This window comes from Lissotriton helveticus, chromosome 1_1 (assembly GCF_964261635.1).
Source record: "Lissotriton helveticus chromosome 1_1, aLisHel1.1, whole genome shotgun sequence".
Taxonomy (NCBI): domain Eukaryota; kingdom Metazoa; phylum Chordata; class Amphibia; order Caudata; family Salamandridae; genus Lissotriton; species Lissotriton helveticus.
Genome location: NC_136057.1, coordinates 847,387,997 through 847,401,091, shown reverse-complemented (window position 1 = coordinate 847,401,091; position 13,095 = coordinate 847,387,997). Strand labels below are relative to the sequence as shown.

Below are 13,095 nucleotides of genomic sequence, written 5' to 3'. Positions count from 1 at the left end.
CTGCCCTTGGATAACATTCCCACCCCATTAGCCCCTGGCTGGTCGCCTTTCCGACCAATCACAACGCTGCTTGCAGCGTTGTGATTGGCTTAGGGGAGGGAGCCTAGCCACCTTCCTCCTGTTCCTGTTGGAGGCAGGAAAGCAAGACAGCAGGAGCAGTGAAGACACGAGAACTGGCGGAAACGTAGATTTCTAATTTCTTTTAAAATTATGATCCCCACCCCTCCCTGTGTGACCCCACACCCCCCGTAACACCATACTCCGCGACATCATACCCCTACGCCTCCCCCACCTGCGAGCCATGCTGGCCGCTACTGTTCAAAACAACTGTATTTGCTAGTACATACAGAAGCAAAAGCACAAGTGTGTGGTGAGAGACATCTATCCTTCCTTGTTTCAAGGAGAAATAACAAGAGTATTGTGCCCCCTTTTATTTTTGCTTGGTATGAACATGGCGGTATTCAGAGTACGTTGTCCATGTACACAGCCTGCAAAGGTCTGTGTGGATTATCGTTGGATTTCGCTCCCGAGGTTGCTTCTACAATCGTGTGGCACAAAGTGCAATTTTAATAAGTGTATTTTTACACTTTTCCAAAACGTAAAAGTAAATGTTTGGAGTGAATAGGGAATTAACTGAACAGTTCTTTTAAAGCCCACCCATCTTGAAGACTTCTATTTCCACGATAGAGGCTGCATGGCTCTAGCAGTGAACCACTAGCCCAATCTAGATTAGCAAAGTCACCTAAGTGAGGAACGTTCCCAAATATGGCTGGTTTGCAATGTAAATTTAAAATGGCACTATCAAATTTCTGCGCTAACATTGGTTAAGCCCCCATCCTTTCTGCACCCAAAACCCCCATAACTACAAACTCAAATAAGATTAATTGGAAGTTTACTATCATTTCCTCAAAAAAAACGTATTCCTTGTTTTCAGTTGTGTACAGTCAAACTGTTTTTTTTTCTATTTGACAAGGGTATCAAGGGTTGATACTGTACTTTTACATACAATAGTATCTTAGCCTTGTGGCATAATGCAGTCAGGCACTGCATTGTAATTTTAAAATATCTGAGAATTACCTTTCATTTAAATCTGCTTCCTGCTATAAACACCATTATTTCATTTTTGGTGCATGTAACAGTATGTTATGATTCATTACAGAGTTTGTGGTGTATTATGTGAATCAGATAAACATAAGAAAAACATGCATTTTGTGTTAATGGATTCCTTATATTGTCTTGTGTTCTTTGAAGGCTAGTGGAGGAAATTAAACAGCAGTGTGATGGGCTGGAGCTGCAAAATGAAGATGTGTACATGGCAACCAAATTCGAAGATTTTATACAGATGGTTGTTCGGAAATTGAGGGGTGAAGATAAAGAAGATTTTGTTGTGGATTACGTAAGTAAAAGACTCTTTAAAGTCAATTTGTCTTGAGCTCTGTTTTAACTATTATTCTTCTCTTTATGTCTTCGTTTTTTTGTTAAGTGCTGTTCACAGCATGTAGTTGTCTCAGACTGCTCTTCAGGAAGGGCTATAATGGGATTCAGCAGCAGGAGTGGGGTAGAAAGAGTTAGATGTTGTTCTTTCAGACCAACCACAGGTAGATCTTTTTGTTCACCAATACAACGCCTAAATGTTTCTTACATATTTTAGATGCGGGGAAGTCATGTGGTACACCCATTTGCAAAATACTCAGACAGTTACATACTTGCATGATATTCTCTATGCTCACATAATTACAAATGTTCAGGCAAATTAGCAGTCATGAGATAATCAGATCTGATCCAAGTTGAGTCAGACACATTCAGCAACTGCATCCCCTGACCTTACTCAAAGAGAGGAACTGTTCTCTATCCCAACACATGGCGCCCTTGTCATGCACTGCTTAAGACCTCACCTATTACACCACACATGACATGTTGAAGGAAATCACTAATTATGCCGTCCAAGCTACTGCTCCTCAAATTACTCTATAAACCGCTAGATCATTTTAGAAAACAAAGTAGATAGTAAAGGGCCACAAACATATACAGCATTGATTGAATGTATGCACATTTGTGCATATACGAAATAGAAATAGTGTAGTCCTGAGGACAAATCTGATTCAATATGGTAAAAGTTATGTGTGCACAGTTTTAAGTGCAAACACTAATTCATTTAAAGAAGGTGGAGACTGAGCACATTTAGTGCGGTTTGCAGACATATGTTACATATGGTTTGGCTTTGCTAAAATATATGAGAAAAACTAAAGCTCATCCTTTCAATACATTATTCACCTGTCGAGTTCTGTGCACAAGCTGACATTAAAGAGTTGTGATGCAATGCTGTCAACAATTTCTACATGAACTGGAGATTTATAAGGTGCAGGTATTTATTTGCAGACATTCACTGAAAATTCAGAGGCATCATACATTGCTGAAGAATGTATAATGTATGGGTGACTCACTTACAAGTGGTTCAAGTCTCAGTATGATTGTAAGCGTTTTTCCAATGGTGTGTGCTACTCTGTTTATGTCAGGAATATGTGTAAGGTACTGTTACAAACTATGGCTGGTTTTAATTAGGATATAAAGGAGAACACATGATCAGTAGCTAAAGCATTGATGAGATGCATAGTCGTTGATTTAAAATTATGTGTCGGATGTCTTATTTAACAGGTACATCTCATTAAGGTAAATAGTGACCAGACACTGTTTTGAACCATATTGAAGGTTCAATACATTGATGTCAAATTATTGTCTACAGAGGCATCACATTTCTTTACTCACCTGAATACCTTTTAAAAAAGAGCATACTATCTGCTAAATACAGATGCTTTCACAGTTATGCTTTATGCCCTGCATGTTGTTAACGGTTAAGCCTATTAGCTCGACCGATGTGAAAAAAAATTGGGTCTAGGTGTGGGTTGCTGAATACCTTCCAGTATCAAAAGCATATAGCTAACTGTTGGTCATTGGATGATGTCATTAGTGATGTAATTTGAGATGTCATCAAAGGTGTCATTTAACATTTCATGGCTGATGTGACATGTGAGGTCATAAGCAGTGCATGGCGGAGGCACAAGTTATAGTTTTGTTTGGTTTTTAAACCTTAAGTTGTTAACTCATTTCAACACCTAACTATAACATTATTTATACTTTGATTATTTCAGTGAATGTGTGAGTATTTGTTTGTGTAAATATATATGTATTTTTGTTCACCAAACGCCTAAGCATGCAGGGGCGCATCCACAGCAAGTCGGATCCATCTGGATTGCTCTCCCACAGGTTTCGCCATCCGGCCGTTATAACCAGGACAAAAAACATGCAGAGCCGCTCCTTGGTGATTAGATTGCGACATGACCGGTGTTATAATAGCGCGGCCCACTAAGGGCGGGGCTTGCCAGGTTAACTACTAACCCAAAGAACGGAGCTCCCTGAGACTGCCTTCAGAAAACAGACCTTTGAAAAAGAAGCGAGTGCTTCGAAACCGGTCAGGTCGCAATCTAATCACCAAGGAGCGGCTCTGCATGTTTTTGTCCTGGTTATAACGGCCGGATGGCGAAACCTGTGGGAGAGCAATCCAGATGGATCCGACTTGCTGTGGATGCGTCCCTGCATGCTTAGGCATTTGGTGAACAAAATTACGGCGCGGCAGCCTTGCCGCGGGGGGGCAGCAACATCCTTGCAACCAGAGGAGGCCGCAGGTCGGAACGATTCCAGACCGTGTATGCGGCAAAGCAAGATGACACAACGCGAACATGGGAGCTGCTCCTGGGCCCACTAAGGGTGTATTAAATGTTTTAATTATGACAGTAACTCGGGACCTACTATAGGTATTTATCCACACTCTGTTCAGGAACTACGAATTCCATAATGCAAGACGTGTTATAATAGCGCGGCCCACTAAGGGCGGGGCTTGCCAGGTTAACTACTAACCCAAAGAACAGAGCTCCCTGAGACTGCCTTCAGAACACAGACCTTTGAAAAAGAAGCGAGTGCTTCGAAACCGGTCAGGTCGCAATCTAATCACCAAGGAGCTGCTCTGCATGTTTTTTGTCTTGGTTATAACGGCCGGATGGCGAAACCTGTGGGAGAGCAAGCCAGATGGATCCGACTTGCTGTGGATGCGCCCCTGCATGCTTAGGCGTTTGGTGAACAAAAAAAAAAAAATATATATATATTCACTTAAAAAACCATAGGTTTCAGGACTTATATAGTTAGGAATTAGCATTTAAAAAACCTTGCAAATTCACTTAAAAAACCATAGGTTTCAGGCCTTATATAGTTAGGAATTAGCATTTTAAAAACCTTGCAAATTCACTTAAAAAACCATAGGTTTCAGGCCTTATATAGTTAGGAATTAGCATTTAAAAAACCATTGAAATTGCTCCTATATAGTTAGTTGTACTAACTATATTTCACGCACCCGCAATCCACTGCTGATGATGTCACATATTACATCATTCATGACATGGTCAGTGACATCACTGATGACATCTCAAATGACATCACTGATGACATCTCATTTGACATCACTGATGACATCACTGATGACATCATCCAGTGACTGTGTGTTTCTGTAAAGTTTAAATATGTTTTACATATTGAAGAATGAGTGGATGTATAAGTGTCTGGATGAAGGATTTAGTAGGTGCGTGACTGACTGTATGAGTGAGTGATTAAATGTGTCTTACTAAATGCATGGGTTAGTGACTAAACTGTCTGAATGTGTGCATCAGTATGTCTGTTGTTGTGTAAGCTGCTGCATGTGTTGATCAGTAGCTATATGAGTGGCTATATGGGTTATTGATTGGTTGCCCAAGTATTTGAATGGGAGACTGAGTGTGTGTGTGGGTGGCTGGGAGGTGTGTGACTGTGCATAGATGTGTGAGCAGTTGATTCACTAGGTGTATGAGTTCAAGAGTGCATGTGGAAACAGCTATATGGGCGGTTGACTGTGTGCATGGGTGTGCTGGTGAGTGAATGGATATCTCAGTGCTACATGTGCAAGTAAGTACATATGTAAAACACAGTGCATGTGAGAGTTGGCATATATAAATGACTATACATGAGAGCCAGTGAATGTGCGAGTGGCTATATGGATCATTGTGTACTTGTATCAGTGATTGTATAAAAGAGTAAGTATGTGTTAGTATATGTTTGAATAAGTAAGGTGTTGTGTGTATAACTGTATAGTTGAGGAAATGGAAGTGTGTTTGATTCTTTGCATGACTGACTAGGTGTGTGAGTAACTCCATGGATGAGTGGCAGTGTGTGAGTGTCTGTATAGGTGTATGAGTGCATATAATAGTGTTGTATTGATGAGTGACTGTATGTATGAGTGATTCTATGGGTGAATGAGTGAATGTGTGTGTAGACCTAGGAATCGGTGAGTGCGTATGTAGTAACTGGTATTGGTGTGTCAATGGTTTCAAGAATGGTAGTCTGTATTTAACACTGGGTGTATCAAAGGTTATATTGGAGTGTGAGGAGGTGCATCGTATTATCACATGAAAGATATCATCAGTGATGTGATCAGTGATGTCAAATGAGATGTCATCAGTGATGTCATCTGTGATGTCATCAGTGATGTCATTTGAGATGTCATCAGTGATGTCACTGACCATGTCATGAATGATGTAATATGTTACACCATCAGCAGTGGATTGCGGGTGCGCGAAATATAGTTAGTACAACTAACTATATAGGAGCAATTTCAACGGTTTTTAAAATGCTAATTCCTAACTATATAAGGCCTGAAACCTATGGTTTTTTTAAGTGAATTTGCAAGGTTTTTAAAATGCTAATTCCTAACTATATAAGGCCTGAAACCTATGGTTTTTTAAGTGAATTTGCAAGGTTTTTTAAATGCTAATTCCTAACTATATAAGTCCTGAAACCTATGGTTTTTTAAGTGAATTTGCAAGGTTTTTTAAATGCTAATTCCTAACTATATAAGGCTTGAAACCCATGTTTTTTTCAGTGAATTTGCAAGGTTTTTTAAATGCTAATTCCTAACTATATCAGGCGTGAAACCTATATTTTTTTTCAATAAATTTCAAAGGTTTTGTAAATGCTAATTCTATTAGCGGATAACGTTTATATATGTTATTATCCTTCTGGGACCACCTGCGCAGCCATCTTGTTTCTCAGGAGAAGTGAGGCACAAGAGACCACAAAACAAGAGTGGAAAACGCGAAAAGGGGCAGGGTTGAGACCCCCTGACCCCCTAGCCCTTCTCAGGGGGTCCCAGAAGGACCACCAAGTGCAAAATATATATATATTTTTTTTTTAAATCGCGGGGTACGCACACGGTACAAGTACCCTACGCGTACGGTGCGCCTACCCCGCAAACTTTTTTTTGTTTTATTTGTTTTTTGCCCTTGGGGGTCCTTTTGGGACCCCCTGAGAAGGGCTAGAGGGTTGGGGGGTCTCTACCCTGCCCCCCTTTTTGTGTTTTCCACTCTTGTTATGGGCTCTCTTGTGCCTCAGTTCTCCTGAAAAACAAGATGGTGGCCAACACTTCCTGGTTTGGACAGTTTGGAATGTTGACAGTCGACTGCCAGCCAATCAGAAACTCGCTCGAGCACGTAGGGGTACGCGCACGTACGCGTACGGTACGCGTACCGTACGCGTATGGTGCGCGTACGGTGAGCGCATATAGATATATAATTTGATCAAATTCAATTTTCTCAACAACTACTGGAGGGATTTTCACCAAATATAGAAAAGATACTACTGCATACCTGTCCCTACCATTTTGCCAAGTTTGGTGTAATTCCGTTCAGCCGTTCGGGCTGTAGCCATGCCTAAAGGTCCCATAGAAAATGCCATTTGAAAAATTTCAAATTCAATTTTCTCAAGAACTACTGGAGGGATTTTCACCAAAGATAGGAAAGGCACATCTGCATACCAGGCCCTACCATTTTGCCAAGTTTGGTGTAATTCAATTCAGCCGTTCAGGCTGTAAGCCGTGTCTAAAGGTCCCTATGGAAATTAACATGGGGAAAACACGTTTTGGGACCCCCCCTTTCGGCCCCTGCTTGACGAATCCCCCCAAAACTTTCAGGGAAGGAGCGGAGCAGAGCTGGCCAAAATTCTGGAAAATTACACAAAGATTCCTCAATCGGCGCCAAAGTTATTCCCAATAGAATGTTGAGCGCATATAGATATATAATTTGCTCAAATTCATTTTCTCAACAACTACTGGAGGGATTTTCACCAAATATATAAAAGGCACTACTGCATACCTGTCCCTACCATTTTGCCAAGTTTGGTGTAATTCCGTTCAGCCGTTCGAGCTGTAGCCTTGTCAGAATGTCCCTATGGAAATTAACATGGGGAAAACACGTTTTGGGACCCCCATTTTTTCTCGGCCCCCGCTTGATGAATCCCCCCGAAATTTTCAGGGAAGGAGCGGAGCGCAGCGAGGCAAATTTAAGGACAATTACAGGCAGATCCCTCAATCGGCGCCAAAGTTATTCCCAATAGAATGTTTGGAATTTCCTATGGTAACTAGGTCCTTACTATATATACCTACTGGCGACTGCCAGTATGGGAGAGATATATATATATATGTATATGTATATGTATATGTATGTATATGTATGTATATGTATATATATATATATATATATATATATATATATTATCCAAAAACGCCCAGAAGCTTGAGGCCGCACAGCACTGCAGGTGAGTAACAACTCTATTTAAACCAAGCAGGCAGCTTAACATCCCTTTGAAGTCCATGGCATGACGCGTTTTGATGCCTCTGTTTGCATCTCCTCAGAGGCCGTGTCAGCGGAGGTGATTTGTGGCTACCGCATCTCCCCTGCGTGTTTCCGTACTGGGGGGCTTCAGAGCTCCTCCTTTGGTGGCAGTTCATTTTTAAATGCACGCTGGGATTTGAGGTCTCATTTTGCCAATTAATGCCCTCTAGTGGGTTACCTCCGCTGCAGCTAATTATGGACAATTTTTCTCGGCCCTCCATTGAGCCTTGGATGAGACTCTGCCGGCTTCATTAAAGGTGCCCTGCAGCTTCAGAAAGAGGAAATTTCCTCTCTCCTAATGCCCATTAGTTTCGGGCAGTGCGATCCCTCTGCAGCCTGGAACCGCCGCATAATATGTAACCAAAAACGCCCAGAAGCTTGAGGCCGCACAGCACTGCAGGTGAGTAACAACTCTATTTAAACCAAGCAGGCAGCTTAACATCCCTTTGAAGTCCATGGCCTGACGCGTTTCGATGCCGCTGTTTGCATCTCCTCAGAGGCGGTGTCAGCGGAGGTGATTTGTGGCTACCGCATCTCCCCAGCGTGTTTCCGTAATAGGGGGCTTCAGTGCTCCTCCTTTGGTGGCAGTTCATTTTTAAATGCATGCTGGGATTTGAGGTCTCATTTTGCCAATTAACGCCCTCTAGTGGGTTAGCTCTGCTGCAGCTAATTATGGACAATTTTTCTCGGCCCTCCATTGAGCCTTGGATGAGACTCTGCCGGCTTCATTAAAGGTGCCCTGCAGCTTCAGAAAGAGGAAACTTCCTCATTCCTAATGCCTATTAGTTTTGTGCAGTGCGATCCCTCTGCGGCCTGGAACCGCCGCATAATATGTAACCAAAAACGCCCAGAAGCTTGAGGCCGCACAGCACCTTAATGAAGCCGGCACTGAACACCACAGGATCGTGGTTTCTCGATCCGCCATTCAGTGGCGGGCCTTTTCCTCGACCGGGCCAGCCGATTAAACATCCAAACAAAAGGTTTCGCACCATGTGGAAAAGGCCTTACAAGTTGGTAAGTATATCCTTTGTTGAGGGTGTAACAATTGCGTCCAGGGCAGAGTGCCGTGGTTCACACATCAACCGCCGGACACGTTTCGGGCTTCAAGCCCTTGTTCACCGGCAATAATGACTAGAAGCAAACTTTAAAAACAGGCACCAATTTATCCTGAAATATGCCTTCCCCACTTGCCTCTGGGCATTCTGTTACTTGTAGTGCCTTTGATAATCACCCAAGTGGGTTTCAAGTTGCCCCCTTACTTAGTCACTATAAAATTCCCAGTGGGTTGGCAACACTATCAATTACTGTCCTTATGCCAATTTCAATGCCATCAACTGGAAACCCAACAGGTAACAGAACACCACAGAATCGTGCTTTCTCGATCTGCCGTTTCGCAGTGGGCCATTTCCCCGACCAGGCCAGCCGATTAAACATCCAAACAAAAGGTATATAAATATATTGATAATCAGTGGCTGGTGATGCTGCTGAGGTCTTTTGGAGGCGGTTCAGGACTTGAGACAAGGCTCTGGAGGACCTTCCTTGCTGTGTAGCTAAAGCTCCACTCAAAGTTGAACCCTAGATGGGGAACCTTGCAAGGTATTGGCTGTAAAACCCCAGGTGTACCCTGGTTGTGGGTTTCACTACAGGCCCGGGAAAAGGATGTTCTATGTAGTAATTAGACTAAACATACTGTGGATTCTGCTCTCCATGGGTCTCTGGAGTACCGAAGGGGCCTCCCTGTTCTCTGTCCTAGATGGTGTCCTCAATGTCTTCAATGCCAGGCTCATTCAATGGCTCCGGAGTGCCTTTGTACTGCATTCTATAATGCACTCACCACCTTTCCCTTCGGTGCTGGATGATCTTTTCACACCTGAAGGCTAGGCAGGCAGAACAGGTCAATTTGTTATGGTCTGTTGGGGGACAGAAGTTGTAAACCCTTTGTTGATCCAACCAGAGGAACTTGCTGACGCTGTTGCACTTAGGACAGAAGTGGAAGGGTGCATTCTGCACTACTCTCGCCCCACAAGTCATTAGCATGCGACCTGTCCTTGAAATGTTCAATCAAATTCTGTTCTGAAATAGTCAGCAGTCACACAATGTCCCTGTATGTCGAGGGTGTACATTTTGGGAAACTGATGTGGAGGATTACACTTCCACAGTGCAGCAGGCCCAGCGCTCCGAAAGATAATCAGAACCCAGTGGTGGAAAAAACAAAAGATAGTCTATGTACTGGGGCACTGTGGGTTTCAGGGGAGGTATCATAAGTCACCTTGAAACAGAAAGCTCTACCTCGAACAAAAACAATGTGCAATATCTACCCCTATCACTTGATTTCGGGAGGGTAAAAGCGTGTGATTGTACTGCACTGTAACAGCTAAAACGATTGTAACAGGTAAGTATATTTTTCCTTACTGCATGCTGTCCCTCATCTGTTCCCGAAAAATTGTTACTCAGGGATTTTGTAACTAGTAGAAATGTTTTTTCCTCTCAATTTGATGGTGCACTCTAAAGGCCAAGTTAACCATAATTTTTCTGTGGGTAGGTGTAACTTACTCCAAAGGACACAGGAGCTCCTCAAATTTTCAGGAATAAATCAGACCTTTGCATGGAAAAAGGCTGTGGGAATTTGGCTATGAGTGAGTACTGTTGGCTCTAGTACTTAACTGTATGTTTTTGTTGTTAGGCTTCACGAAACATTAACAGTATGACCGTGAATATGCCACACCAATGTTTCATAAACGGTCAGTTTATGGATGCTGAGGATGGAAAGACGTACGAGACTATCAACCCTACAGACGGCTCAGTGAGTATTGAAATATTTCCATAGGTGTGCAACGGTATTATTGGTGCATAACTGCCATGGATTCATAATTTCAAGGTCTAAAGCGGTTATGTTTTTAACATAATCTTTATTAGACTTTTCAGTAGTGCAAAGCACACCAGGTATATAGTCCGAAAACATTAAGAACAGCGTCCTGTTAGAACCCTTTTCGGAAGCACAGTGTTAGAAGAGCATTGTTCACCACCCTTGGAAACCCTTTTCACTCTCTATTTTACATTGTGGCCACTGCCCACTCCTGGAGTCCTCAGCGCTTCACCACTCTAGCTTCCTTCTGTTCACAAAATGTATACTATTTGATATAGTAGACAATCCTCAACTTAGCTGGTAATATTATATGTGCCTTTGCACCACGATCCACAAATGCCAACTTTGGCGACTCCAATTCCTTCCTCCTTTATGTAACACGAATTACATTGGTATTATCAAGATCTGTACTGGCTCATACATAATATTTTCTGTCTTCCAAATCCTGATGAGAACCCTACCCTAAACCAACTCACTATCTTTTTTTTATTTTTTTTATTTTGTAAGCTGCAGTAAACACAGGTTGAAAATATAAAATGTAAACATCACAATCATTGGATAGGGATAACACCGACGTGTAATTTCATCTAAGTAGGCATCTTTGGTCGCAATAAATACCAAGTCAGCTGGCCTGCAAAGATTTGTGTAACATTCTAAAAATTAGCCCTTGATTTCAGTCTGGTTTAATACCGTTCTCTCCCTCTTGTTATTGACCTGTGCTATTGAAGAACTACTGTTGTCTGTCCTTGTCAGCCATGCCAAGAAGCACCCCATTTTATCCGCCTCGGAGTTTGTCTTAGTTCAGTCAGTCAAGACATCTTGATTTCGTCAGTGTGCCATTAAAAGTATCCAAAACCTCATATTTATAAGCATAAATACACTTGAGCATAAAAAGACAATTTTGATCATAGAAACAGTAAATATCTTGCATTATGACATTCTAAAAATGTCCAGCATAAATGGTTTTAAAATTAGAACCAAGTTTGTCAAAAAAGACAAAACAGCCATTTAAAAAGTTACATACTCATAGCGGTTTCTAGTCACAATCGCATTTCTAATGAAATTTGAAACTGCATGGCACATGTCTGTCATGGTTAGTTTTTGTAAAAATTACATTGCCAACCGATAATGCTTCATCCTACCCTGACGCATCAAGGGAATCAAGAAAGTACTTCTTGGGCCTGAATATAGTGTACAAAATAGAATAAAGTGAAATGTGCTCTGTTTTGTGACATTATTGCAGTGACATGGAGGTAGGTCACGCAGCCCTGCACACTGTGTCGGAAAAGCAGCTTTAAAATGAATTAAGTGTAATCTAAAATATGTTAAATAAAACACATGATTTACGTTCTCATTCCATCCCAAATACAGTTCGATGGATTTAGCTGTTGAAATTTGCAAATAACACTCAACTGTCTTTATATTCAGGGCACTGCATAACTTCTATTTGAAACAATAATCCGCGTGGCAAGATTTCATGATAGACTTAGCATTAGATAAGATATGATTAGGGCACGTAAACATTTCTTTGAGGCCCAGTTAGTAGTAGGAAGTGATACCTTCACTTCAACTCTGGCCTTAATTTTGACAGCTCCGGCCAGGAATCCTGGCCTTAAAAAGCGATGGGTCTAGTCTTAATTATGACAGGCCTAGTCTTAAACTCCTGGCCGGAAATTTGACAGCTCTGGCTGGAAACCCTGGCCTTAAATTTTGACAGGGCCTGGGCCTTAAACGGTTGGCAACAAGTGACATGTGGCACTAGTGTTGACAAGGGTGCGCAGCTGTCCCGGAAGGGGGCGGCTGAGTCATAGGGGGGTGTGTAGTTTTGTTTTGGAGACATAGGCGTGGCGGAGCCGCCAGAATACATATAAGCCGGTGGCAGGAGCCTGGTATAGCAAGCAACCGCTGGACTACGTGAAGGAGCGCCATGGCAGAAAAGAAGAGCTACAACCCATTTGCGAGAAAACACTGGGTTGGTGGCTCACAGCCCCCCATCATTAGCTATTACAGAACCATAAGCCCTTTGGTAATGGACGAGAATGCCCAACCAGAAGAACCTAAGGATATGGGTTGCGACGTTACTGCTTATGGCTGTGGGTTTGCTAAGCGCTTTGGCGCCCCTGGTTTCAAGGATTGGCGGTGTCCGCTGTCCCCGATTAAGAGCGACAGCAGCTCTAGCGAGGGCTCGAGTGGCGACTTGATGGTTGAGCAAAGCATGCTCTTGCAGTCGGAGGATGCGGAAGACACCATAGTTCCGCCTAATACACCCGTCTATGAAGACGTGGGTTTTCGCGAGAGTCTTTTTCCTGAGAATGTCCCTGTTCAAAAGCTTGATGCAAACGTGGAAGATGAGGGAGCATCGGATGTTATTCCCGCCTCTCAAAATGTCAGAACCGCGGCTGATGGGGCATCGCAGGATAGTAACAACTCTCAAGACGGCAGAGCAGCCGCCGAGGGTGGTGAAAATGTGGGGGTGAGTCA

General features: G+C 42.6%; 1 protein-coding gene across 1 annotated transcript in view; it reads left to right on the top strand.

Moving 5' to 3' along the window:
* Positions 1-13,095, top strand: part of ALDH1L2 (aldehyde dehydrogenase 1 family member L2) — a 269,678-nt gene that overhangs the window by 178,882 nt on the left and 77,701 nt on the right. The window contains exons 10-11 of the mRNA XM_078675046.1: positions 1,252-1,396; positions 10,432-10,551. Coding sequence (XP_078531172.1) covers positions 1,252-1,396; positions 10,432-10,551 — 265 coding nt within the window. The remainder of the gene's footprint in view (positions 1-1,251; positions 1,397-10,431; positions 10,552-13,095) is intronic.